At 34.4% G+C, this 25,175-nt stretch overlaps 1 protein-coding gene and 1 long non-coding RNA gene across 2 annotated transcripts in view; one reads left to right on the top strand and one right to left on the bottom strand.

The window, feature by feature from the left end:
• The window catches only part of LOC107664186 (uncharacterized), a 9,727-nt gene extending 4,154 nt beyond the window's left edge, over window positions 1–5,573 (bottom strand). The window contains exons 1-3 of the long non-coding RNA XR_001631433.1: window positions 5,561–5,573; window positions 5,496–5,497; window positions 504–512 (exon numbers count right to left, since the gene is read on the bottom strand). This is a non-coding gene — a long non-coding RNA (uncharacterized LOC107664186). The remainder of the gene's footprint in view (window positions 1–503; window positions 513–5,495; window positions 5,498–5,560) is intronic.
• Window positions 5,183–25,175, top strand: LOC107664183 (transmembrane and coiled-coil domain-containing protein 4-like). Its single transcript, XM_016454662.1, has 14 exons — window positions 5,183–5,343; window positions 6,382–6,517; window positions 7,016–7,190; window positions 8,008–8,035; window positions 9,016–9,145; window positions 9,632–9,729; window positions 11,873–12,016; window positions 14,799–14,918; window positions 15,888–16,052; window positions 17,048–17,184; window positions 18,371–18,455; window positions 18,678–18,795; window positions 22,695–22,812; window positions 24,557–25,175. The coding sequence occupies exons 1-14, from the start codon at window positions 5,208–5,210 to the stop codon at window positions 25,160–25,162; spliced, it is 2,196 nt and encodes a 731-aa protein (XP_016310148.1). The 5' UTR covers window positions 5,183–5,207; the 3' UTR covers window positions 25,163–25,175.

Raw genomic sequence — 25,175 nt, 5'->3', positions numbered from 1 at the left:
TTATTTCTCTAAGGCCAATTTATATAGTTTATGTTAAGGGTTGTTTTTTTGTATTGTATGCATAAATATGCATGTGTGTTACTTAGCATATAACAAAACTTGTGCATATTTTAAAACTGAATAAAAATTAAATCACAAAGAAGCAAAAAATCAAGCTGAGGCACTTAAAATAGATGTAAATTAGACCAAATTTAAAAGCAGATATGTACATTTAATTTCATGAAAACATTTATATTAATTAATCTGACAAGACAATAAAATTGTATAACTTTGTAACGAAAAGGTTAATAGCAAGTTCTTCACACTAAAATGTTTGGTGGCTATATAATTTTGACTATTTGAACATGTTCGGATCAGCTACATTTATTTTCATTGTAAATGCCTCACTGTAACAGATTTTTGCCTATGTTTTAGAGAAATAGGGACATGTAGAAATGCATTTTTGTAGTTATCAACATTATTCAACAAGTGCTGCTGATTGAGCTTAATTTAACTCAGTGAACATATTTTTTCTCCAATAATATCTTAGTATAGACATAAATTGTTGACAGAGTATATATCATATCTCATATACAGTAGCTATAGTACTAACGTGGATAGCAGCTCAAATCATTTTGTCTTGGACAAATTTGAAGACAAATGTGAGATTGCTGGTATTTGATTGCAGGTATCTTGCATATTTGGGCACAAATAATGTCTTTTACCCAAATATACAGCAAAGTCTCCATTCAATCTCCCTGATCTGTCAAGAAGAAACATTTAAGATGTCTCAGTCATTTATGATGGGAACCCCTTTTTCACTCTGCATTTTTCCCATTCCCCGAAGTCATCATTAGTTCCTCACATGTTGTCATGCGTTTCAATGCAATTTTGCATTTTCCTCATCTTGGCCACAGTCTTATACAGCTGCGGTTTTCTTTTATATCTCTTCTTAGACGTATCATGACCTATTCTTCCACTCCCCACCCCCATCATTCCCAAAAGACTCTCCAGCTGCCTTCTTTTCCATAGAAACACACGTATACACAATCACACACAAGACTCACTCCGTATCGGCTTTCTTCACGTGTGTAAAGAGGCCAAACGGGTCTTATGGCTTGATATATGCTGCTTCGGTGTTGGTACAAGGCCGGTTGTGTGCCGCGAATCATCTTTTTAGTGTGTTTACTTTATCTGACTAAGCGGATGTCAAGAGGGTGAATTTAGTTTATATTGCCTTTGATTGGGCGCCAAATTCCCCAAGAATCCCCCTTTGCTGCGACGGCCTGTCTCGACAGATTTGGCTGCGGATGTACTGAAAACACACACTTATTGTAGAACAATGGTTGCTAGGACAGATCTTTATAAGTGTGTGTGTGCGTCTCAGGTCGGGAGGTGGAAAACCTCTGCTCTGTTATCTCTCAGCAGATGACAGGGAGATGACGGTAAACCCAATGCACTTTTAGCTTTGAACAAACAGCTTTAGCACCTTTCTTCTGTTTGCCTTGGCTTTTCTGCTCTCTAGGTTAAATGCAAGTGCGACCGAGCGTGTCGTTGGCGTTGTATCAGGCTGATGGGAATGAGATGGAGTAGGTGTCTAAACAGTTACATTTGAAAATCTGAGAAATGAAAAGGATCTCACTTAACTATAAGCTCAACTAAACACTAAGCTAAGATAAACTAACTATGCCAAAAGATAAGACTCTACAGAAGCATGAAAATAACTGAATAAGAATTATTCATTCATTCATTGCTGTTTAACATATACAGCTTTATATATTCATACAGTCTTTCCATAAGATTTGAATTGAAACTAGAAAGTGTTCAAATAATATTTACTGTTAATATTTATTTATTTGTTATTTATTTATTGTTCAGTTTAACATCATTAAACAATACAGCTTTATATATTGATAGTTAATTAATAAGATTTTCCATGAAACCAGAAAGTGTTTAAATATGATTTACTATTACAATTGTATTTATTTATTTATTTACTTATTTATTTACATAATTATTTATAGATAAGTTTGTTCTACTATTATTTTTTATTCGGTTTAACATCATAAAAAAATACAGCTTTGTATATATTTATAGTTTTTCCATAAGATTTGACATAAAACCTGAAAGTGTTTAAATATTATTTATTTTTTATTTTTCCATAAGATTTGACATAAAACCTGAAAGTGTTTAAATATTATTTATTTTTTATTTTTCCATAAGATTTGACATAAAACCTGAAAGTGTTTAAATATTATTTATTTTTTATTTTTCCATAAGATTTGACATAAAACCTGAAAGTGTTTAAATATTATTTATTTTTTATTTTTCCATAAGATTTGACATAAAACCTGAAAGTGTTTAAATATTATTTATTTTTTATTTTTCCATAAGATTTGACATAAAACCTGAAAGTGTTTAAATATTATTTATTTTTTATTTTTCCATAAGATTTGACATAAAACCTGAAAGTGTTTAAATATTATTTATTTTTTATTTTTCCATAAGATTTGACATAAAACCTGAAAGTGTTTAAATATTATTTATTTTTTATTTTTCCATAAGATTTGACATAAAACCTGAAAGTGTTTAAATATTATTTATTCTTTATTTTTCCATAAGATTTGACATAAAACCTGAATGTGATTAAATATTATTTATTTTTTATTTTTCCATAAGATTTGACATAAAACCTGAAAGTGTTTAAATATTATTTATTTTTTATTTTTCCATAAGATTTGACATAAAACCTGAAAGTGTTTAAATATTATTTATTTTTTATTTTTCCATAAGATTTGACATAAAACCTGAAAGTGTTTAAATATTATTCATATTTTATTTTTCCATACGATTTGACATAAAACCTGAAAGTGTTTTACTTTTTCATTACGATTGATTTGACATAAAGCAGTACAATATTATATATGTATACAGTTGATTTATAAAGAATTTATACAAAACAGTTGTTTTTATTTGTTTATCTAAATAGTTATTCATTTATTTCAGTTGTACATCATAAAACTAGTTAAAAATAATACAATATTGATTATAAATGGAATATATTCAATTATTATTTTTATTATTTACTAGCAATATAATATATTTAATAGATATTATTGTTGTTGACTTATTCAGTCTATCATCTATATTTTGTATGCTGCAAATGTTTTTCATTTGGAGCGCTTTGTGAATCTCTGTTTGTATTTTCTGTTTCTATGAGTTATGAATATTGGGCGTGTTGCACCACAGATGGTTTTACATTAAATGAAAATGGAAAAAATGACATTTGCTTACATAGTCTGTCAAGGCCGATGACGTTTCTGTGCTCTGTATCTCTCTTGCAGGTTGCATGTGATCCTTTCAAGTGGACATGGAGAAAGAAGCACAGATAAAGACATCTGTAATGCACACCGGTGTATAAACAGGATGGTTTGACCTCAAACGCAAACGTAAGATTCTTCACTGACATTCATTTACGTGAAGGAAGGACAGGGTTTGTATTAAGTAACGTCGACTGCTAGTTCTTCCTTTCTTTTCTCCTTCCTTACAGTCTTGACCTCATAACCTCTGTAAAGAGATGGTACCAGGCACAGAAAGAAAGGAAGACAGGAGAGAAAATACAGACGTGACACACAAAGACAGGAGATATGTGCAAATGCACACACATACTCTTGTTGTGAATATCATATTTTCCAGTTAGATTCTTGTGAAAAGAATATGAATAGACATGTCCATGAATCTATGTACAGACTTGTAAAGCTGTAAAGAAAGACACATTCATATATAGTTATTGCTCTGAGGAGATTGTTGCTCAAACAGTAGATATGCTTTTTTGGTTTTTAGAAAATCATGTAATCATGCATTTCACAAATCTCTGGATCATCCCAAGTATGGGCTTTTACTGGAAAAAGCAACCAGATACAGCAGCTCACATACCTTATATAACAACAGGAGGGATCAAGATAATAACACACACGATAAGTGACCAGAATGAGTCTAAAAATACCAGGAGGTGTAAAAAAGAGAGTTATTAGGCAATGCAAATTATGTAACTCAGACAAATTGCTATAATCAATCATGTATAATTTTAAAAAGATGGGCAGTTGCCAACTATTATATTTAGTATATTTTTTATTTATTTATTTATTTACTTAGTTTTATTTCACATTTATTATTTACTATTAGGCCCACTAATTTTATGTATTTATTTACTTACTGCTTAGTGCATATATATATATATTGGTTGGTTTTATATAGTGGCAGTTTTATATAGGTCTCTAATGCCCTCTGCTGACCACAAAATGACAATATTTCTAGAGGGCATATGTTTATGTATTTATATTCAGTCTCCTTTTTTTGTTCAACACTAAGGAAAAACGGATTTATGAGGCATAACATGAACAATTAATAACATAAATCATCATCACAACATCAACTAAGCCTAATATCATGTTTGAAAATTATTTTAAAACTCTTTTAAAAACAGTTTATATATATATTCAAATTATTGATGCTTCTAAGAAGACTCAGCTTATGAATATTAATTATGTCATGCTGTCTTTATTTGCTTGCTACACCTTCTTGGAGCCTCAAGTCACGGACCTAATTAATATTAATATTTCACAATATTGATAGCCAGCGGCTAATGCGCCCAAGTCAGCTAAAACACAAAAGCAACATTTATGTCATTTATCGGGCAAAAAGTCAACACTTAATAGCGTAAATTAAAAGTAGCTTTACTCACCCTGTTGAAAAAAACAGCATATGCTGGTTAGGTGTGTTTTGACGCTGGGATGCTGGTTTATAAACCAGCATCCCAGCGTCAAAACATACCTAACCAGCATATGCTGTTTTTTTCAACAGGGCAGAACGTTTCAAATAAATCGATAACGTCGTCATGAGGCAAAATTGCAATTTTGATTTTTAGTCAAGTCGTGGTGAAGTTGCCAAGTGTTGCGTGATTAATATTCATAAACCAAACCAATCTTGCTAATTTGCCAGCTGACGACGCCAACTTCACCAACGTCTGCAGTTCAGTCAATTAATATTCATAAGCCAATCCTTCGCTTTTAGGATTCGCTTATTCGCCAGATAAACCTCGCCAACGTCTGCAGTTCAGCCAATCGGTAGAGCCAACTGGACAACCGTAACGCTACCTTATTAATATTCATAAGCCAGTCCTCCATTATTCGCGGATAGAGGGCGCTGCTGCATACAAGAACAACTTAATGCTGAACTTTCATCTGTCACGACAACAAAGTATAACTTTCCTCCATGGAGAGAACAAATGTGCTGTAACTTGCTGTGAGGATAAACCAATGGAAACAACAAATAACAACAACGAGGACTCGAAATTAACTCCAGGTATTTATAGATTTCACTAAGAGCGATTTTGAAAGGGTTTTAGTTTTGCCCAGCAGATAACAACACAATAAGAGTTTGGGTTTTTTTATTTTGAGAGAATGTATTATTTATTGTTAGTTCTATTTTATTGTATTTCGTTTCCATGATGAGACTTCTAATAATGTTGTTTTCTGATGATCGGATTTGAGTCCGTTGTGTTGAACAGATGTAACGTTACGTGTCCAACAGCTGCTGGTCAGCTCTGGGTTTTAATCACAGATGCGGGATAAGATCGAGGCCTTAAACATGTTTTGGTTAAACAAGTAAAAATGGTTTGTCACATAATAACACATTGCATGCTTTGCTATGCATTATCAGTGCATATGACCTCGAGACCAATGAGTACTACATATACTGAATTATTAAAGCATCATATGTTTGTGGAAATGCCTTATGCAAAGCAGAATGTTATAATAACAGAGTTTTATGTGGTCTCCAATATCAGAAATCATGCAAATTATGTTGGATCTAGAAGCTACACCCTTTTCAATATTCGCATGAAGAGTTCAGATTCAAAAGCCTCTAATTTTCTCAAATTCAAATTTCTAGACGTTCCGTCTAAAATGAGCATTTTTATCAGACTCCTATATTTATGTTCAGTTATTTCACTTTAATTGCATAGAAAAGGACCTATACGTTGCCATTAGAGTAAAATTACTGAACCTAAACGAATAAGAATGCTCATTTTAGATGACAATTTCAGATGGCACTTGGAGGCTTTTGCATCTGAACTCTTCATATATTAAACTTACAAAATCACACAAAATAATTTTCTTCTTCAAGCAAGAAAATAAGGTCATACAATTATAAAAAAACATATAAATAGAAAATTAGAAGCTTTTTCTACTTGGACTCCTGTAATAAGTGTGTAATGAAAATGTGGAGGACTAGATGGGATGTAACAAAGTTTATGTGTATCTGTTATTGAACACTTACCCATTCTTTACAGGAACTTTGTACATTTTTTTTATTTTGCATTTTGTCATTTTATTGTTACAGACCCAGGAGGACAGAAGCGTGATCAGTCACCAGCAGAGAAAGTGTTTGGTCGGCAGCTGAGTGAACCAGGGCGCTTTGCGTACGCTGGGTTATGTGGAGTGTCTTTGGGCCAGCTGTTTCAAGGACCTGAGCAAAAGTAAAAAATATATATATATACAATAACAATAATAACACTTTATTGTGCTGTTTACTAATATACAGTAGCATTAGAAGGTTTGGGTTGGTAAGGAAAAAAAGTCTCTTATGCACACCGAGGCTGCATCATTAAAAAATACAGTAATAATAACAGTAAAATGGTGAAATATTATTACAATTTAAAATAAGTGTTTTTATGTGAATACATTTTAAAGTGTAATTTATTTCTGTGATGCAAAGCTGTATTTTTTTTGCATAATTTCTCTAGTCTTAAGTCTCATGTAATCCTTCAGAAATCATACAAATATGCTAATTTGATGCTTTTTTCAGGAATCTTTTATGAATACAAAATTCAAAAGAGCAGCATGTATTTGTAACATTATAAATGCCTTTACTGTCACTTTTGATTCAGTGTATCTTTGCTTAATAATAACATTTAATTTCTTAGAAATTTTTTTTTATAATGGTTTGGGGTTGTTATGATATTTTCCCAATGCAGACGTTTTCGTGAGACGTATCTGGAGGGTCTTGTTCAGTGGCTGGATCTTGATGAGTCGGTCATGCCGGTTATGCAAGCGTTCCTGGCAGGGCTCGGGTTCGAAGGCACTGACACCTTCCTGTCCATCTTGCATGCGGAGCCGCTGCTCAGAGCCGGAGCTTTACCCATCACTCAGGTACGTGTGTGACATTGACCCAGCATTAAAGCCTCGTTCAGACTGTCAGCCCAAATCTGATTTTGTGCATATCCGGATGGAATCCGATCTAGACGACTGACTGTGCACACTGTGTATCGCAACTGTTCATATCCGATTTCTGTGTCCATAAGCGCTCTTACATTTTACGGAATGTGCTGTTGGTTTCTATGGCAATGCCGTTGCGTTGTTATGCCAACGTTAAAAACAACAATAACAGCAATAATTTTTGCATTACAGATGTTGTCTTACGACGTGACAACATGTTGCTGTCGTGCTGGATTATTATTTATTATTATAGATTTCATCTTATGAGGCAGCGGCAGAAACGCAGGAAGCTGGAATGTGCGGCTTTATTCTGTGATGCCGTCTCCGCTGGTTTCAAAACTCAAAGAGGTGCGTATACTAGCAGTATATTGTCTTTTTCCGCTTGACTTGCAGTTCGCAACAACACAAGCTTGTTTCTGCAAAGACTTCATTATGTTTTCTACAAAAATGTCTGACGTTTTTACGTTTTACGTGGCGTGAAAACGTGAAAAAGCTTGGCTAAATCCGATCTGACCAGTCAGACTGAAACGGATTTCCAGGAATGCAATTTGAATAGGATTCCAAACCACATATGAATGTAGCTTGAAACGGATTTGCAAAAATTGGATTTCATGTAGTTCGTTGCCGTTCAGACTATCTAAATATGATCGGATTTGCACAAAAATCGGATTTGGACTGACAGTCTGAACGAGGCTTAACATATGGATGCTCGCACAACTCGGTGTTTATGACGTTCTCTTTTGTTTTTCAGGATCTTGTGTCTTTCTCTGTCAAAGATGGTGAGCTGATGTTTCACATTTAATAAGCTGACCTTTTTTGCAATAGCATGCATAAAAATAAACAATTTATTATTTCAAATAATAAATAATAAAATGTAATCTCACAAAGAAATGTCAGTTTTTTATTATATTTTGCATGAAGAAAATGAATACTGTTAACATATTTTGCATTGTCGTTTTAATTTCTAAACAATTAAGACAATTCCCATCCCAGTTTTTTTTACTGCAGTGAAAACAAAACATGAATTTCAATATTTGAAATTATTTAAATGATAAAAAATGTATACATTACAATATTATTTATTCTACTATGTTAATTTATGCTATTTATTATTTATGTAAATGTGAAAAAACATTACATTACATTTGTTACTTTTAATAATGTACAAAACATCTTAACTGTGTTTTTATCTACATTGGTCACACCAATGTCAATGAAAAGTCCATGAAAACTTGCATAAAGAAAATAAAGCATATTTTTATGAGATGTATTTATTTATTATATGTTTAAAAAAACCTATTTATTTAAATTTAAAAAAAAAGCTTTTAGGCCAAATTTTCATTACCATAATGCGTCTGGATGTTATTAATTGAATTAATCATTCATTAATTAGTATATTTATTTTATATATATATAGTTAATTACCGTAATGCATCTGGATGATTTATTTATTTAGATTTATTTATTTTATTAAAAATAAAAAATTGGATTTGCCTCATATTTGGAATTTGCATCATTGATCCTTTTACTTTCCTGTTTAATACTGTGAAGCTGCTTTGAAACTATTTCTGTTGTATAAAGAGCTATAAAAATAGAGGTGACGAAACACTTCTAAAAAAAATTTGCTTTCTGTATGCAAGATTGTTTTTTTTTTTCTTTAGATTTTTCGGCAAACTATGAAGTTTCATAGTGAGATTCATTCTTCTTCCTCCAGTCTTGTTTTCCGTGTAATGACCGTGTTTTGATTCTTCTCATGTAGGACATTATGATGCCAGGGCTCGAGTTCTGATCCGACATGTCAGCTGTCTGCTGCATGTGACCCAACAGCAGCTGGAGGATTTTGAAGAGACTCTCAGAGAGATATTGAGAGAAGCAGGAGAGGAGAGCGAGTGAGTGAAACTTCCTCCGATCATCAGCTGCTGCCTCTTTATGGGGTTTTTGGGGGGTTATCAACATGTCTCTGAGAAACACACACTGCTTTCGCTGTAGGATGGATAATTTGCAAGAGATTATTTCCACAAAGCCCACGTATAGCCATCTGCAGATTCACAAAGAAAAGTCAATACAGAGGCACGATCAATATCATTGTGAAATCAGTGGAAGTGCTGTAATAATTTTGACATGAGGAACAAACTTGAATGTATTTGCTGATTTCTGTCTTTTAATGTGTTCTCTGCTGCATGTGATGATGTGGACCACGCACAGCTGTGAGTATTTTGTGTATATGCAGTCTAGGTCAAGGTTTTTCCTTTCAGTTCAGCGCTTTCATTTTAGTTTTAGTTTCTAATAGAATTCAGATGACAATGAACCAGACCTCTGAGCTTTCAGCAGCTCCAGTGAGCATATAATGAATCAAATTGACATTCTCTCAACAGAGAAGAGTCATCAAGAAGACAGAAGAAAGAGAGAGGTCGTAAATTGCGCCGGTACCTGCTCATCGGACTTGCCACTGTAGGTGGAGGGACGGTAATTGGTGAGTCTGAGTGCCACAGGACGTTTGTTTTAAACTACATTGGCCAAGGTGACTGTCAATGAAAACATGCGTAAAACCTGTTTATTTGTTTGTTTGTTTTTTTAGGATTTTTAGTTATTTATTTATTAATTTATTTTATTTTTAAGACATTAAAAACTATCTGTATTTATTTATTAAAAATATTTATTTAATATTATTTTATTTTTATTAAAACAATTTAATTACCGTAATGTTTTTTAAGCAATTTACCTACCATAATGCATACCGTACGAGAATATTTTATTAGTGACTATTATTATTATTGTATTTATTTAAATTAAATATATATTTACATACCCCTTGCAGAATATGCAAATATGTTAATAATTTTAACAAAAATAATAGAACTCATGAAAATTGCATGTTATTTGTTTTTAGGACTGTCCTGAATAAGCTATTTCACATAATATATGTTTATATATACTCCACCATAGGCATATGACAAATATGGCAAATTTTCATGTTGCGATTAATTGCTCATGCTTTTATCACGGTATACGGTATTATCATGGTATTGAAATTTAGTTAAAAAAAAGTGCTCTCATAATACAGTATAACAGGTTTAATAACTTTTCTAATAACAAAAATAACTGAACACCGGTATCAAATTTTCATGTTGCGATTAATTGCTAATGCTTTTATCACGGTATACGGTATTATCATGGTATTGAAATTTAGTTGCAAAAAAGTGTTGTCATAAAGTATAACAGGTTTAATAACTTTTTTCTTGTAACAAAAAGAACTGAACATTTACATACAATAAAGTAATACACAAAAAAGTATAAAGTAAAAAATTTCACACAGATTAAAGTGCAACAGAATTATAAAGACTATTAAGTAACACTTACTTTACAATAATATCTCATTTGTTAACCTTAGTTAATGCATTAACATTAATAATGAGCAATAGCTACATTTGCTACAGAAAACTTTTTGAATTTGAAGATCAGGGTAAATGTAACTTATTTTGTCTTCTGGGAAACATGTAACTATCTTCTGTAGCCTCTGAAGGGCAGTACTAAACGAAAAAAAAGTGATATTTAGGCAAAATAAGAAAATTGTACACGTCTCCATTCTGTTCAAAAGTTTTCACCCCCCAGCTCTTAATGCATGGTTTTTCCTACTGGAGCATCGGTGAGCGTTTGAACCTTCTGAAATAGTTGCATATGAGTCCCTCAGTTGTCCTCAGTGTGAAAAGATGGATCTCAAAATCATACAGTCACTTTTGGAAAAGGTTCAAATATGCAGAAGATGCTGGAAAACCAAAGAATGTGCAGGAGTTGGGGGATATTTCTGAAGAACAGCAGGCAGTTGAACTGCTCAGGACTCATGAACAACTATGACAAAACAGAAAAACAGTTGTGGATCATCCAAGAAACGACACACAGTATTAAGATTCAAGGGTATGTTTTGAACGGGGTCATTTTTATAAATTCTGTTATTTTTTCTTGTGGAGTATATATAAACATCTGTTATGTGAAACAGCTTATTCAGGACAGTACTAAATAAAAAAATAAATGCAATTTTCATGAGCTCTATTATGTTGTTAAAATTATTAACATATTTGCATATTCTTCAAGGGGTATGTAAACTTAAGATTTATTTAACAATTATTTATTTAAAATTAATTATTTAATTTATATTATTATTAGTGCTATCAAACAATTAATTGCATCCAAAATAAAGGTTTTTGTTTACGTAATATATATATATATGTGTGTGTAAGAGAAATATGTTATGTTTATATATTAAATATATTTATTTATAATATAAATTACGTGAATATAAATATATACATGTAAATATTTTCAAAATATATACTGTATATGTGTGTATTTATATATACATAATAAATATACACAGTACACACACATATATTATGTAAACAAAAACTTTTATTTTGGATGCAATTAATCACGATTAATCGTTTGACAGCACTAATTATTATTATTATATTTTAATATTTACATTATTATTTTAGATGATTGAGTTACTTACTACTTAGTTCTTTCTCTGAAATAGGTCTAGAACATGTTCAGGACTGGTTTCATGAGATTTTGTTTCATTTGTCTGGTGTTAATGATCATGTATGTGTTTTTGTCAGGTGTTACAGGAGGGCTGGCGGCTCCTCTGGTGGCTGCCGGGGCAGGAGCGGTGCTAGGAGCGGGTGGAGCCGCTGTGCTGGGATCAGCCACGGGCATCGCCATCATGGCCTCCTTGTTTGGAGCCGCAGGGGCCGGGTTAACAGGTGAGCTAGCTGAAGCTGATAAAAAAACATAGTAACAATAATAAATATTATATTGGAATTAATAAAAAATAATTAATGATAATATTTGTTATTATCAGATGAACTATTTATTGAACTTTGGTGTATTTTATCATTTGTATTTATCAGTACTGTTCATGGTATAAATCCTCTTTAAAAGACTATTTATTACATTAACACGGCTTTAAAGCAGTGTTGGTGTCTAAGTTTCTGTTCCTTCTGGAGGGCAAGTGATTTATAAAATTTCTTACACAATTCTTGCAACCAAAAGTGTTGAATCACTAGCTGCGTTACAGGATTGATCGATGAGCAGATGAATTAGCAGACTGACAGTGATGATAAAGTTACAGTCTGTTTTCTGGTTCAAATGGAGTTTTATATAATCCTGCTTTCATAGTTGAAGTATCATCTTGCCCTTGATTCCGCCAGAAAGGTCTTATACAAAAAATCTGGTCTTACTGTCCATAGGTTGATGTTTGATGAGCAGCAGCTGAAGTATCATCTTGCCCTTGATTCCTCCAGAAAGGTGTACTACTCACACATGATTAATGAAGGTGTTGATAACCCAAGAAAGTTGTTTAAAACAATTAACTGGTTTTTGAAGCCTCATAATCAAAACATTAGTCCTTCTGTTGAGTTGTGCGACAAATTTCATAAGTATTTTACTGAGAAAGTTCAAGATATCCACAATTCCATTCTTGCTGGTTCTTCACTGCTGACCAATGAGTTCCACTTTACAAATTTGTTATTTAATTTTTCACATTTTGAAATTGTTGGTTCAGATGATATTTTGAAACTGGTCATGTCTATGAATCCATCTACGTGCCTTCTTGATCCTATGCCTATTGAGGTATTGAAACAGTGTGCAACATTCCTGGGTCCCTCTATTACTGCAATCATTAACAACTCTCTATCTACTGGAAAAGTTTCCTCAGTCCTCAAGCTAGCTGCCATTACACCAGTTCTTTAAAAGACTGGTTCTAATGTGGAGGATTTGTCAGACTACAGGCCTATCGCTCCTCTTCCATTTTTGGCTAAGGTTCTTGAACGAGTTGTTGCCGGCCAGTTACAACAATACCTGTCCATAAACAATATCTTAGAACCCTTTCAATCCGGATTTAGATCAGGTCATAGCACTGAGACTGCTCTAGTTCGGGTTATAAATTATCTTCTCATTTCTGCTGAAATGGGGGATTGTAGTATTTTACTCCTGTTAGACATTGCTGCTTTTGACACAATATCTCATGCTGTCCTTCTTGAAAGATTGCATACATGGTTAGGCATCTCTGGTATTGCACTTGAATGGTTTAAATCTTATCTTACAAATCGCTTTCAATTTATCTGTTTGGGTAAATGTCAGTCTGAACCAACATTAGTACAGCAGGGTGTTCCGCAGGGATCTGTACTTGGGCCTATCCTGTTTAGTATTTATATGTTGCCTCTGGGTCAGATCATTCGCAAGTTTGGGTTAGGGTTTCATTTTTATGCCGATGATACTCAGATCTATCTCAGCACGCACCCTAATCCTAATCTTGCAACACTTACTGCTTGCTTGGGCGAGATCCCCCTAATCCTAATCGTGCAGTTACAACACTTACTGCTTGCTTGGGCGAGATAAAAGCCTGGTTGCACATGAATTTTCTCATGCTCAATGAGTCAAAAACAGAACTTTTGTGTATCGGTATGCCAGCGGCTTTACATAAATTAAATAGTTCTAAAGTGATTACTGATTGTGGCTTCGCTACTTCATCCACCCAAGTACGAAATCTTGGTGTTATTTTTGACCCTCAACTATTGTTTGATGCCCATATCAAAAAAATGATTTCAAAAACTGCATTTTTCCATTTAAGAAACATTGCAAGACTCCGTCCTTTTCTATCATTGCCTGATGCAGAAAGGCTCATCCATGCCTTTATTACATCGAGGCTTGATTACTGCAATGCACTTTATGTTGGTCTCCCTGATAAGTCTATTAAGAAATTACAATATATTCAGAATTCAGCTGCTCGGGTACTAACGTATACAACTGCCCGTCAACATATTACTCCGGTACTGCATAACTTGCATTGGCTTCCTATTCAAGCGCGTATTGATTTTAAAATCCTGATCTTAACTTATAAAGCTATTCATCGGACTGCCCCTTCCTATATATCCAGTTTAGTTGCTCCTTATACTCCCGCTCGCTCTTTGCGCTCAGCTGGGTTGTGTATCCTTCAGCAGCCTGCATATAAATTAAAAACTATGGGTCGTAGAGCTTTCTCTGTCTCAGCTCCACGACTGTGGAATGCTCTACCAGCCGGAATTAGAGATTCTCCAACTTTGAATTGCTTTAAGAAATTTTTAAAGACTTATCTTTTTAAAGTTGCTTACTGTAACTGAGTATGTTTATACTGTTTTTATTGTGTGTTTATCGCTGTGATTTTATTATGTTTGTGGTTGTGCTATGGGTTAAGAAACCCATGCTTGTTGTTGTTACCCATGCTTGCAGTTGTAGCGCTTTGGGTTAAGAAAAGCGCATAATAAATAAAATGCATTATTATTATTATTATTATTATTATAGCACATTCTCAGCTTCCATTCAAAGTGAACTGTGCTCAAGGTTATTGGAGTTGTTTGGTTTTTCTTCAAATGCAGTTAGTGTGTGCGTCTGCCTCTCTTTATTTCTGTTTGCAGATCAGGTTTTCTGTGTTTCCTATCTATATTTATGTTCATTTATTTTATATGTATGAAAATACCAAAAGGTATATTTAAATTTTTTATTCAGGCTATAAAATGAACAAGCGTGTCGGCGCTATCGAGGAGTTTGAGTTTCTTCCGATGAGTTCTGGAAAGCATCTTCATCTCACTATAGCCGTGACAGGCTGGCTGTGCAGTGGCAAATACAGTGAGTGCCACAGTTAACCTTCTTATCTCCATCAAAATAGCATTTTTTTCAGATACTATTTTGTTTAAAACGCTCTTGTGTTAGTACTACAAATTGTATTTTTAAAATATATACTGTATGACGGTTATTAATTATTAAAGGAATGGTTCGCCTGAAAAATGAAAATTTGCTTAATATTTACTCACCCTCAGGCCATCCAAGATTTAGATGAGTTCTAAATCTGCATCAGAGCAGATTTAGAGAAATTTAGCATCACATGACTTGCTCACCAATGGATCCTCTGCAGTGAATGGGTGCCGCCAGAATGAGAATCCAAACAGCTGATAAAAACATCACAATAATCCACACCACTCCACTCCATCAGTTAATCCATCATTAAAATGTTTTCACCTTAAACCGGCGTTGTTTCTGGCCAAAATGCAGTCAATAATTACGCTTCCTCCAGTGAAAAAGTTGATCCCCTGTTGTTCTCTCACAGCAAAATCCAGAGACATATTTGTTTAGAATTGTTTTGGACTGTTTTTGCATATAAACAGTGCTTTATATGTGCATATTTCTCTCCTGATTCAGATGAGATGGCTTTTTATGGCCTCTACTATTATAGAGGACTCGCATTTGAAGTTAAAACATCTTAAAGATGGATTTGTTTCTTACAAACATGCAGCTTTTCACAAGATGTTAACTGATGGACTGGAGTGGTGTGGATTATTGTGACGTTTTTATCAGCTGTTTGGACTCTCATTCTGACGGCACCCATTCACTGCAGAGGATCCACTGGTGAGCAAGTGACATAATGCTACATTTCACCAAATCTGTTCTGATGTAGAAACAAACTCATCTACATCTTGGATGGCCTGAGAGTGAAGACATTTTTAGCAGATTTTCATTTTTCGTGATTTCTTTAATGTAATCCTAAAATACCCATGAATATTGTTCACACTAAGGATCAGATTCTCTTGCTGATCACAGGTTCGTTTCAGGCTCCCTGGTCCAGTCTAGGAGCATGTGGCGAGCAGTACTGTCTGAAATGGGAGTCGCGTTATTTATTGGACCTGGGCTCTATTCTGGATTCATTATGGGATGGGCTTGTTAGTGTCGTAGCTCAGGAGGCCCTCAAATACACAGTGCTCTCAGGTATGTCCGCTTTACAAATGCAGGTACGCTATAAAAAAAAGGTAGAACTACTGATTTGAGGAAAACTGAAAATCTCCTGTGCTTTATCTTACCTTATTTATGTAAGTGTTGAACTGTGCAGTCATATTAATTCACTTTATCTTAAATCGATTTTTTAACAGTCGTCTCAGCAGGGATGTGTTTAATACGGGAGAAGTGTCTCTAATTGTTGAGTTGGAGTTTCTGTTTCATTTATTCATGTGTATTATAATAAATGAAGATCCAGTGCAGGAATTTTGAATGTTTTGCTGAGTGGCCGGTGAAGCTTAAATCAGCGGCAGCATTCTCTCCCACGCAACTTTAGAAGCACAATTTGGTCTTTTCTGCAGCTCATGGTCTATTTTAACGGAATCATTCAGCAAATGTGTTCAGATTTTTTTTAAGTCGAATGTTTAGAACCCAGAATATTATAAAAAAGATTTACATTTTAAATACATTTTAAATACATTCAAATAAATGCTAAAAAATTCGATTCATCAAAGAATCATAAAAAGTTGAATTAAGCCAGCATATTAGAATGATTTCTGAAGGATCATGTGACACTGAAGACTGGAGTAATGATGCTGAAAATTCAGCTGTGAATATCACAGGAATAAATTACATTTTAAAATATATTAAGTTAGAAAATTGTTATTTAAAATAAAAATTATTGAATATTTTATGTAGATGTTTTCAGCATAGCTACTTAAGGAAAATCACACAAATCACAGTTTTAAACTGCATTTTGAAAACAGGATTTCAAAAATATAATTTAAAATGAATAGAAAATAAGGCAACTCGTATAGTATTTTGTTTTCCTCCTGAGCAACAAATGACTTAATTTTTTTATACCATGTTTAAACTGCCTCAAAATGACTTAATTTAATTGTAGCATCATGAAAGCATGTTTTAATTGTCACACAGTGCATTAAGGTTTCCAGAATAACTTCATTTCTCATTCTCTTGTCTGTGTTCAGGCATAGTAATGGCTCTGACATGGCCTGCGTCTCTGCTGGCTGTGGCCAGTGTGATCGACAACCCCTGGGGAGTGTGCCTGAGTCGATCAGCAGAGGTGGGAAAACACCTCGCCCAGGTGCTCCGGAGCCGACAGCAGGTCAGAGTCGAGCGGAGTCCTGCAAGACATTGACTTTTTCAAGATTCTCCTTAGTCTTTGACTATTTCAGTTCAATGCGGCTTGAAATGACTAATTCGAGGAATGTTACGGGTCACATAAAAGCTCTAAGGACGGTATCTGTGGCTCACACTCAAGGAGAAAAAAAGCACCTCAGTTTTATTCAGAGGCACAAACTCAGCAAAAATATGCAGTTTGCTGATATTTATATGGCCAGAAAGTCCGATGAAATTCTGATAGCTTGTAATGTAAATAAATGAGATCTTTATAACAGTATGACAGACTAATTACATCAAATGCATATGAAAATTAGTTGTCACTTTATAACTCCCAAATGTCTGAAGATGATATTTAAATGCTTAGTTTTGATGTTCAAGCTCTGTAGTTTCAAAACATTTAATGCAATGCAATACAATCATGATTGAGAGAAGCCTGTTGCATCATATTTGATGCATTTTAACATGAATATTCTGAAAAATGATGCATGGATAATGAGTGAAGTGACATGTTGCCAAGTATGATGACCCATACTCAGAATTAGTGCTCTGCATTTAACCCATCCAAAGTGCACACACACAGCAGTGAACACACACACACCCGGAGAAGTGGGCAGCCATTTTTGCTGCGGCGCCCGGGGAGCAGATGGGGGTTCGGTGCCTTGCTCAAGGGCACCTCAGTCGTGGTATTGAAGGTGGGAGAGAGCGCTGTACATTCACTCCCCCCACCTACAATCCCTGCCGGTACGAGACTCGAACCCGCAACCTTTGTGTTACGAGTCCGACTCTCCAACCATTAGGCCACGACTTCATTACTTTAATGAAGTAAACCTTCAGTTTATCTTGAAATGTTACTATTACAGTATTACTAAAGTTGATCTTATGTTTACTTTTTTTTTAAAACAGTAAAGATTTCACAGCAAAAACAAATTTTTATAATTTTACAGTTATAGGCCTTTTATTTGCTAAAAAAAATCAATAAAAAGAAACTATTAATCAGATGCCAGAAGGCATGTAGTAGATTGTGTACAACTGTTTTCCAACAAAGTTTTCATCATGTTGATCATTTAGAGACCTTATTATGTAGGCTTTATAGAGTTAATCGCCTATATAATCTTAACCCAGAATATTCCTTTCAAATATGTGTATAATTATCTTCTATCTTTGTGCAGGGAAAGCGGCCTGTCAGTCTAATTGGATTTAGCCTTGGAGCTCGTGTCATCTACTTTTGCCTAGAAGAGCTCGCTAATGATCAAGGTACGCTTTTTATTAATTTTAATGAGTCGGCGATGATGAGGGAACATCCTTGTGTCTTTAAGACCTTGTGTCTCAAGAAGTGTCCACATGAGAGAGCTGGACATGGCCAAATTTCCTGCAAGCCAGATTGAGTCGTGTTCTCTTTGCAAGGTGTGAGGCTGTAAATGAGAATCTGATGGCACAGAGCCGTTTGAAAGACTTTCGTCTCTTATTATCGGGCAGGTAGTGAAGGTGTGGTGGAGGATGTGGTGCTGCTGGGGGCCCCTGTGGACGGATCCGAGAAAGCATGGCAGCGACTGTCCAGGGTTGTGGCTGGGAAGATTGTTAATGGATATTGCAGGTAAGACACTTAATATTACTCCTTCTTAGGGTAAGGGGTATGTTCAGATCCCTTCCTGTAAGTATTCAAATTTGCTGTCAAATATGCCATTATAATTGCCCATTTTAACAGTTAATTTAACTCACTTTCTTTTTTACATTTACATTTACATTTAGTCGTTTAGCAGACGCTTTTATCCAATGCGACTTACAAATGTGGACAATGGAAGCAATCAAAATCAACAAAAGAGCAATGATATGCAAGTGCTATAACAAGTCTCAGTTAGCTTAATGCAGTACACGTAGCAAGGTTTTTTTTTTAATCATATAATAAATCAAAAGAAAACAGACAGAATAGAAAAAGAATAGAGCAAGCTAGTGTTAGAGGCCTTTTTTGCTTTTGTTAATTGTATAATAAATAAAAAGAAAACAAATACATAGAATACAAAAAGATTAGAGAAGCAAGTGTTAGTTTTTTTTTTTTTTTAAGAAAACAAGCAGTTAGTAAATAAATAGAGTGCAAGTCTAAAAGGGGCAAGTTTTTTTTTATTATAATTTTTTTTTTTATAAAGAATAGAATTAGAAGTACTAGAGTTAGAGGGTCAAATAAAGATGGAACAGATGTGTTTTTAGCCGATTCTTGAAGATGGCTAAGGACTCAGCTGCTCGGATTGAGTTGGGCAGGTCATTCCACCAGGAGGGAACATTTAATGTAAAAGTCCGTGAAAGTGATTTTGTGCCTCTTTGGGATGGCACAATAAAGCGCCGTTCACTTGCAGAACGCAAGCTTCTAGAGGGCACATAAGTCTGAAGTAATGAATTTAGGTAAAGGGGTGCAGAGCCAGTGGTGGTTTTGTAGGCAAACATTAATGCCTTGAATTTTATGCGAGCAGCTATATTTTATTTACATATACAGTATATATATTTTTTTTTCTCTCTCTCTTATACACTACTGTTCAAAAGTTTGGGTCTTGTAAGATTTCTTATAATATATTTGAAAGAAGTCTTTTATGCTCAGTAAAAACAGTAATATTGTGAGATATTACATTTTTTAAAAAGTATTTTCCATGTGAATATATTTAATAATAAAATTTAATTTATTCCTGTAATGCAAAGCTGAATTTTCAGCATCATTACTGTAGTCTTCAGTGTCACATGATGCTTCATAAATCATTTTAATATGCTGATTTGCTGCTGTAGAAATATTTCTTATTTTTATCAATGCTGAAAACCGTTTTTGTTGCTTAATATTTTTGTAGAAGCTGGCCAGCGTGCGCGGTGACGAAACAGCATGTTTCAGCGATGACTCATCTGAACGCCTCTGATTGGTCCTTGCATTCTTAAGCTCAACAGAATTGTGTGTGATTGGTTATAGTGTGCAGCGCTATAAAAACGTGTATGTCTCTGGCTCTGTGCCAGCCAGCGAACGCAGATTTGAATTTAGCGGCTGGTAATGTTTTTCTTTTTTTTATATAGTTTACAGGCCAAACTGCACATTTCACCCAAAATTGTTTGGTGTGACATGATTCCAAATTTAGGGGGGCCAAGCTTGTTGACAGGGGGGCATAATGTTTTTCTCCGTTCGCAGAAGCGCTGCAGTAAAAAGTACAATATTATGCTTTGGAATGTTGTGAAGTAAAGTTTTCTAAAGAAAAACACTGATAAAGTACTGACACCTGAAAAGTACTTTTACAGCAGAGTAAAAATACTTCACTACTTGTGACTCTGGGCTTATGTTTTATTAATTTTTAATTTTTATTCAAAATATTCCCAAAATATATCATGAAATATCTTGATTCTCAAATATGTGCAAGTAAATGCATTTTGCACCTTAGTTGATCTATAATGGGCGATGGGCAAAGTAGCCTAATAGTGTAATCTATTAAATATGCATAAAAATCCGTCTTTTTACTTAAGTACCAGATATGGGTGTCATACCATCAAATATTTTTAATACGACTGACTTTGTATTGAATGTGAATTTAATAAAAACATTGTAAGTTACTAATTAGCCTATAACACTTTCATTGTACAAAAAGAGAGCAAAGAACCTTTACATTACATTACATTATAATCACTAAAGCTGTTTACACTGTGAAATTAATATCTTATTTACATTCGACATCTTCACTTTGTTGTTTCTGATGAGAGAATTCGCCAGAGAATTCAGACAGCGAGCACGCCGTGACGAAACAGCGGTGTTTCAGCGATGACTCATCTGAACGCCTCTGATTGGTCCTTGCATTCTTAAGCTCAACAGAATTGTGTGTGATTGGTTATAGTGTGCAGCGCTATAAAAACGTGTATGTCTCTGGCTCTGTGCCAGCCAGCGAACGCAGATTTGAATTTAGCGGCTGGTAATGTTTTTCTTTTTTTTATATAGTTTACAGGCCAAACTGCACATTTCACCCAAAATTGTTTGGTGTGACATGATTCCAAATTTAGGGGGGCCAAGCTTGTTGACAGGGGGGCATAATGTTTTTCTCCGTTCGCAGAAGCGCTGCAGGTGCATGACATGACCATGTGAATCCTCACGTTCTGTTGTTTATGCTGCTTTTTGCGTGTATAAAATTAATCCCTGGAAAACAAATTTAGGTATTTTTAATGGGTCACAGCCATATATCAATTCAAATTTCATTTAATTGTAATGTAACATAATCTTGTCGGTTAATGGCTAATAATGGCTTAACGACCGTCGGTTGTCGGTTAGGCTATAGGAGAAATAAAATAACCGAAATTAACGTTCCTATTTCCTAATAAAAGTTAATCAGAAAAATAATACTAATAAAACTGCTCCTGTTTATGATTCCTGTTCCTGCTCGATGATCAAGTATCTAAATAGTCTATAACAAAGTACAAAAAAAAACTCATGACACTTGTTAATAAAAATTATTTTATGTAGGCCTATACAATTTAATAATAGGCTATATAATTAAGTTTAGTTTCAAATGGATAAAGAACAGGCTACTAGCCTATATAATTTACGCAAAATGTAAAATTATGTATGGAAACAGCTCAAGGGCATTTTTTTTTTGCGATACACCAAAACTTATACGACAATTCGTTTTTTAGGGATGACGTCATCACACACCATTTAGGGGTAATAGGCCAGTTGGATGGAAACAGGCTGTAGACGGCAAATTTCAAGTTGTTGTTTTTTTACGCATAGTCTCTTTGTCGATAACAAAACAGCGCAAAAACTGGATGGCTATGTGTATATATATATGTGTGTGTGTGTGTGTGTGTGTGTGTGTAAATAATGTTGATGTTTTCATCATAGCTATTTATGGAAAATCTCACAAATCACAGTTTTAAACTGCATTTTGAAAACAGGATTTCAAAAATATAATTTAAAATGAACAGAGAATAAGTTTTTATTTTATTTTACTGACACTGAAATTTAAATAGAGGTGTATGTTCACAGTTACTGTGGCTGGATGTTTGTGCAATTTCTTTCATTAAGTTAATTCCAAACAGTTCTTGGAAACAAACCTCCACTGAGCTAACTTTTCTAAAACCTAAAGACATCGGTTAAGATGGAAATGAAATGACCACATGTCTTCATCAATGGGAGAAAAACAATGTTATGTCAGATTTGGATGGCAATGAAATCATTTAGTGCCTCAAAATGAAAAGAGCTGAAGTTACACATTAACAGATCATTTCATTTTATTGAAATAGATTATGATGGGCAATTCTTTAGTTCTTTATTACATTTTAGGCCACCAGATGAAGAATTAGAAATGACACTTTATTAATTTAGTTATTTATTAAAAAGTAACAGAATGTCTCAACATGTTAACTGCAAACAAATCTGGAGATTATGATTTTTTTTAATAACTGTTGTTGATTTAATTGACAGTCCTAGTTATTACATTAGCATGTTTGAAAATGTGTTTCTTTGTGTTTTTATTGGTGTAGAGGGGATTGGCTTCTTGGATTCCTGTATAGAAGTTCATCAGTCCAGCTGTCTGTTGCTGGGCTCCAGCCAATCAATTCACAAGATCGCAAAATAATCAATGTGGATCTGTCATCAGTGGTAAGCAAATGCATGTGTGTATTGAGCATTAAGTCCCTGTTGTTCTTAGTAGATGCTCTTTGTTAAAATGTTCTTGGTGTCTGTGAGATGCATTTAGATTCAGATTCAGTTTCCTGGCTGGAATAGTAACTCAACACAATGGCATGGCATTATAGTATCGCAAAGTCAAAGTTTAATTTCCTTCCAGCTTGCTAAGATTTTAAGTCATCTGAAGTTACTTTTTTGGACAAAAATGATTTAATGCTTTTTGCAGAACACCCCCTGCCATGAATAGAAAGGGCATTGTTAAATTGTCACCCACAAAAGACTACAATTACTGTAATTACTGTCGCAGGAAGTTGCTCGTTGATATTCAAGTGGAGTCCTTAAATCCAGCGCTGTTACCTAATAAAAAAGGGAAAGTTACCTTTAAAAAAGTGTCATTTATGCAATGCACAAATGTAAAAAAAAAAAAAATTAAAAAAAATCAAGACACTTGAACTTCAAATGATCTATTCATAGCGATGCCTTCTAAGTTACACTGAGAAACAGATCATGCCCGCCATCCATGTGACATGTCACGAAATGCTTGTATATCTTTTGTTATGTCTTGTTTTTTTGTGAAAGCAGTAAAATGATTTTCATGTAACAAATAATTATACAGCTTAGATAAATCGGCGAGAGATATGGCAAGGAAATCAGTTCAAGAACCCTGGTTATGCGACTGCGATGTGAGGCATGTGAAGAATTGCACCTTCGTTTGGCATGTGAAGAAATGTTAATGAGCAACTAAATCTGCATTTCCTGAAATAAATACCAGTGCTTGTAAGACAGCACAAGAATAGTTTTACCGTTTTAGGTTTAAATTAGGCTTATCAGAGCAACTGTAATCTTGCTGTTCACATAAAAACTTAGCAGATGTCACATAATGTGGTGCTGCAATGTTAAAGCAGCTATAGTCAAAATCAGTTAAAATAGACCAATCACAGTACACAGATATTGCAGTGTACTGTAATAGTGATATAGTGATACCATAATGATCACCAGATGGTGAATATTAATCAAAGGGAGATTTCCAAATTAAGTCTAGAAAAAAATTGTATGTTGTATAGTATCAAGTTCATAAAACAAGATTTTTAGCTCACCTAAGATAAACATTTTAAGTGTTTTTCATATGTATTTTTAATTTGACCTATTTTCCAGTGTCAGTTAGCAAAGTAAAAAACATTACAAACCCTTGAAAAGACCCTTGTATGTCTATTTTATATTTTTATCTGTGAAAAATTAAATATGGATATAGATATGGATATGGATTAGATATTAAATATCTACCCTTATGTACATTTTACACTGGTCCTTGCCTGTGCAAAACATTATGTTGTTTTAGTCTGTTGCTAGGTGGTTACTTGCTAGCCTAAATCAAAGATTCCACCCCTGAGTCTATTTATGTTGGTTCAGGCCTCTCTTTTTATAATACAAATCTGTTTGAGTTTTTCCACTGCTTTTATCATCCACCAGGGCATGAAAAAAGATGTAAATTTGATCACTTAAAAAAGTACTAGCCTACGTTTTGTGGTTTGAGGTATAATACATGCCTGAGTTATGCACCAAAGCTTGATTTTTCTGAAAAGTTTACAAGCACCACTAAAATTAGAAGGAGGATATCAAAATAATAATGCACTGCAAGCACTGTAAAAATGCTAAGTAATGTATAGTATTTCCCACTTACTTTATGAATACTGGCTATGTTGTGTCCACCTCTTAGGTAAAAGGACACCTGGACTATATGCGTCAGATGGACACCATCCTAGTAGCAGTAGGGGTTCCTACCAGGGAAGAAGCTGGAGCCATGAGTGGCAAACAAAAGCTGGTACATTTATCTCAGGAAAAAGCAGGCACTCCAGTATCAGCTGGTCAGAGCAGAGTCAAAGGGGAACCATCCATGGACATTTCAAACAATGATACCTCAGACACCACAGAGGCAAATGTAGATAAATACAAGACACAGACTGTAGACAGGGAATGGTGCGAGAGGAAGGACTCTGAGAATGGCTGGGATATCCCTGATATATCTGATTTACTGGACTCCATCAGTGAATGTGATGGCGTCCCTGATCCCTGTCAAGGGAACGCACATTCGCTATGCGCTCTCGGAGTCAAGGATCATGTTGAACCATCTCAAGATCAAGGCAAAATAGACAGAGACGATGAAAGTGAGACAGACTGTGAGCACACATCCTGGGACTGGGACGACACGAACTGGACAACTGAATGCACAAACACAACCTACCAGTCGCACACTGAAGCACAGGAGCAGTTAGTCAGTGGCAAACCTGCTGGTTCTGAGCCAAGAGCCTTGACATTTCCTTGATTCACAACTCATA

The sequence above is a fragment of the Sinocyclocheilus anshuiensis genome, unplaced genomic scaffold (genome assembly GCF_001515605.1).
Source record: "Sinocyclocheilus anshuiensis isolate Anshui unplaced genomic scaffold, SAMN03320099.WGS_v1.1 scaffold67, whole genome shotgun sequence".
Taxonomy (NCBI): Eukaryota; Metazoa; Chordata; class Actinopteri; order Cypriniformes; family Cyprinidae; genus Sinocyclocheilus; species Sinocyclocheilus anshuiensis.
Note: the sequence above shows the minus strand (reverse complement) of the source record. Positions and strands in the feature narration are given on the sequence as shown.

What these genes read in the sequence shown, in the direction of transcription:
- LOC107664183 (XM_016454662.1), top strand. Translation starts at nt 5,208, where the DNA reads ATGCTGAACTTTCATCTGTCACGACAACAAAGTATAACTTTCCTCCAT. An exon ending in CGCAGGGGCCGGGTTAACAG is followed by an intron (nt 12,017 to 14,798) that starts GTGAGCTAGCTG and finishes TTTTTTATTCAG; the next exon opens with GCTATAAAATGAACAAGCGT. An exon ending in TGCTCCGGAGCCGACAGCAG is followed by an intron (nt 17,185 to 18,370) that starts GTCAGAGTCGAG and finishes ATCTTTGTGCAG; the next exon opens with GGAAAGCGGCCTGTCAGTCT.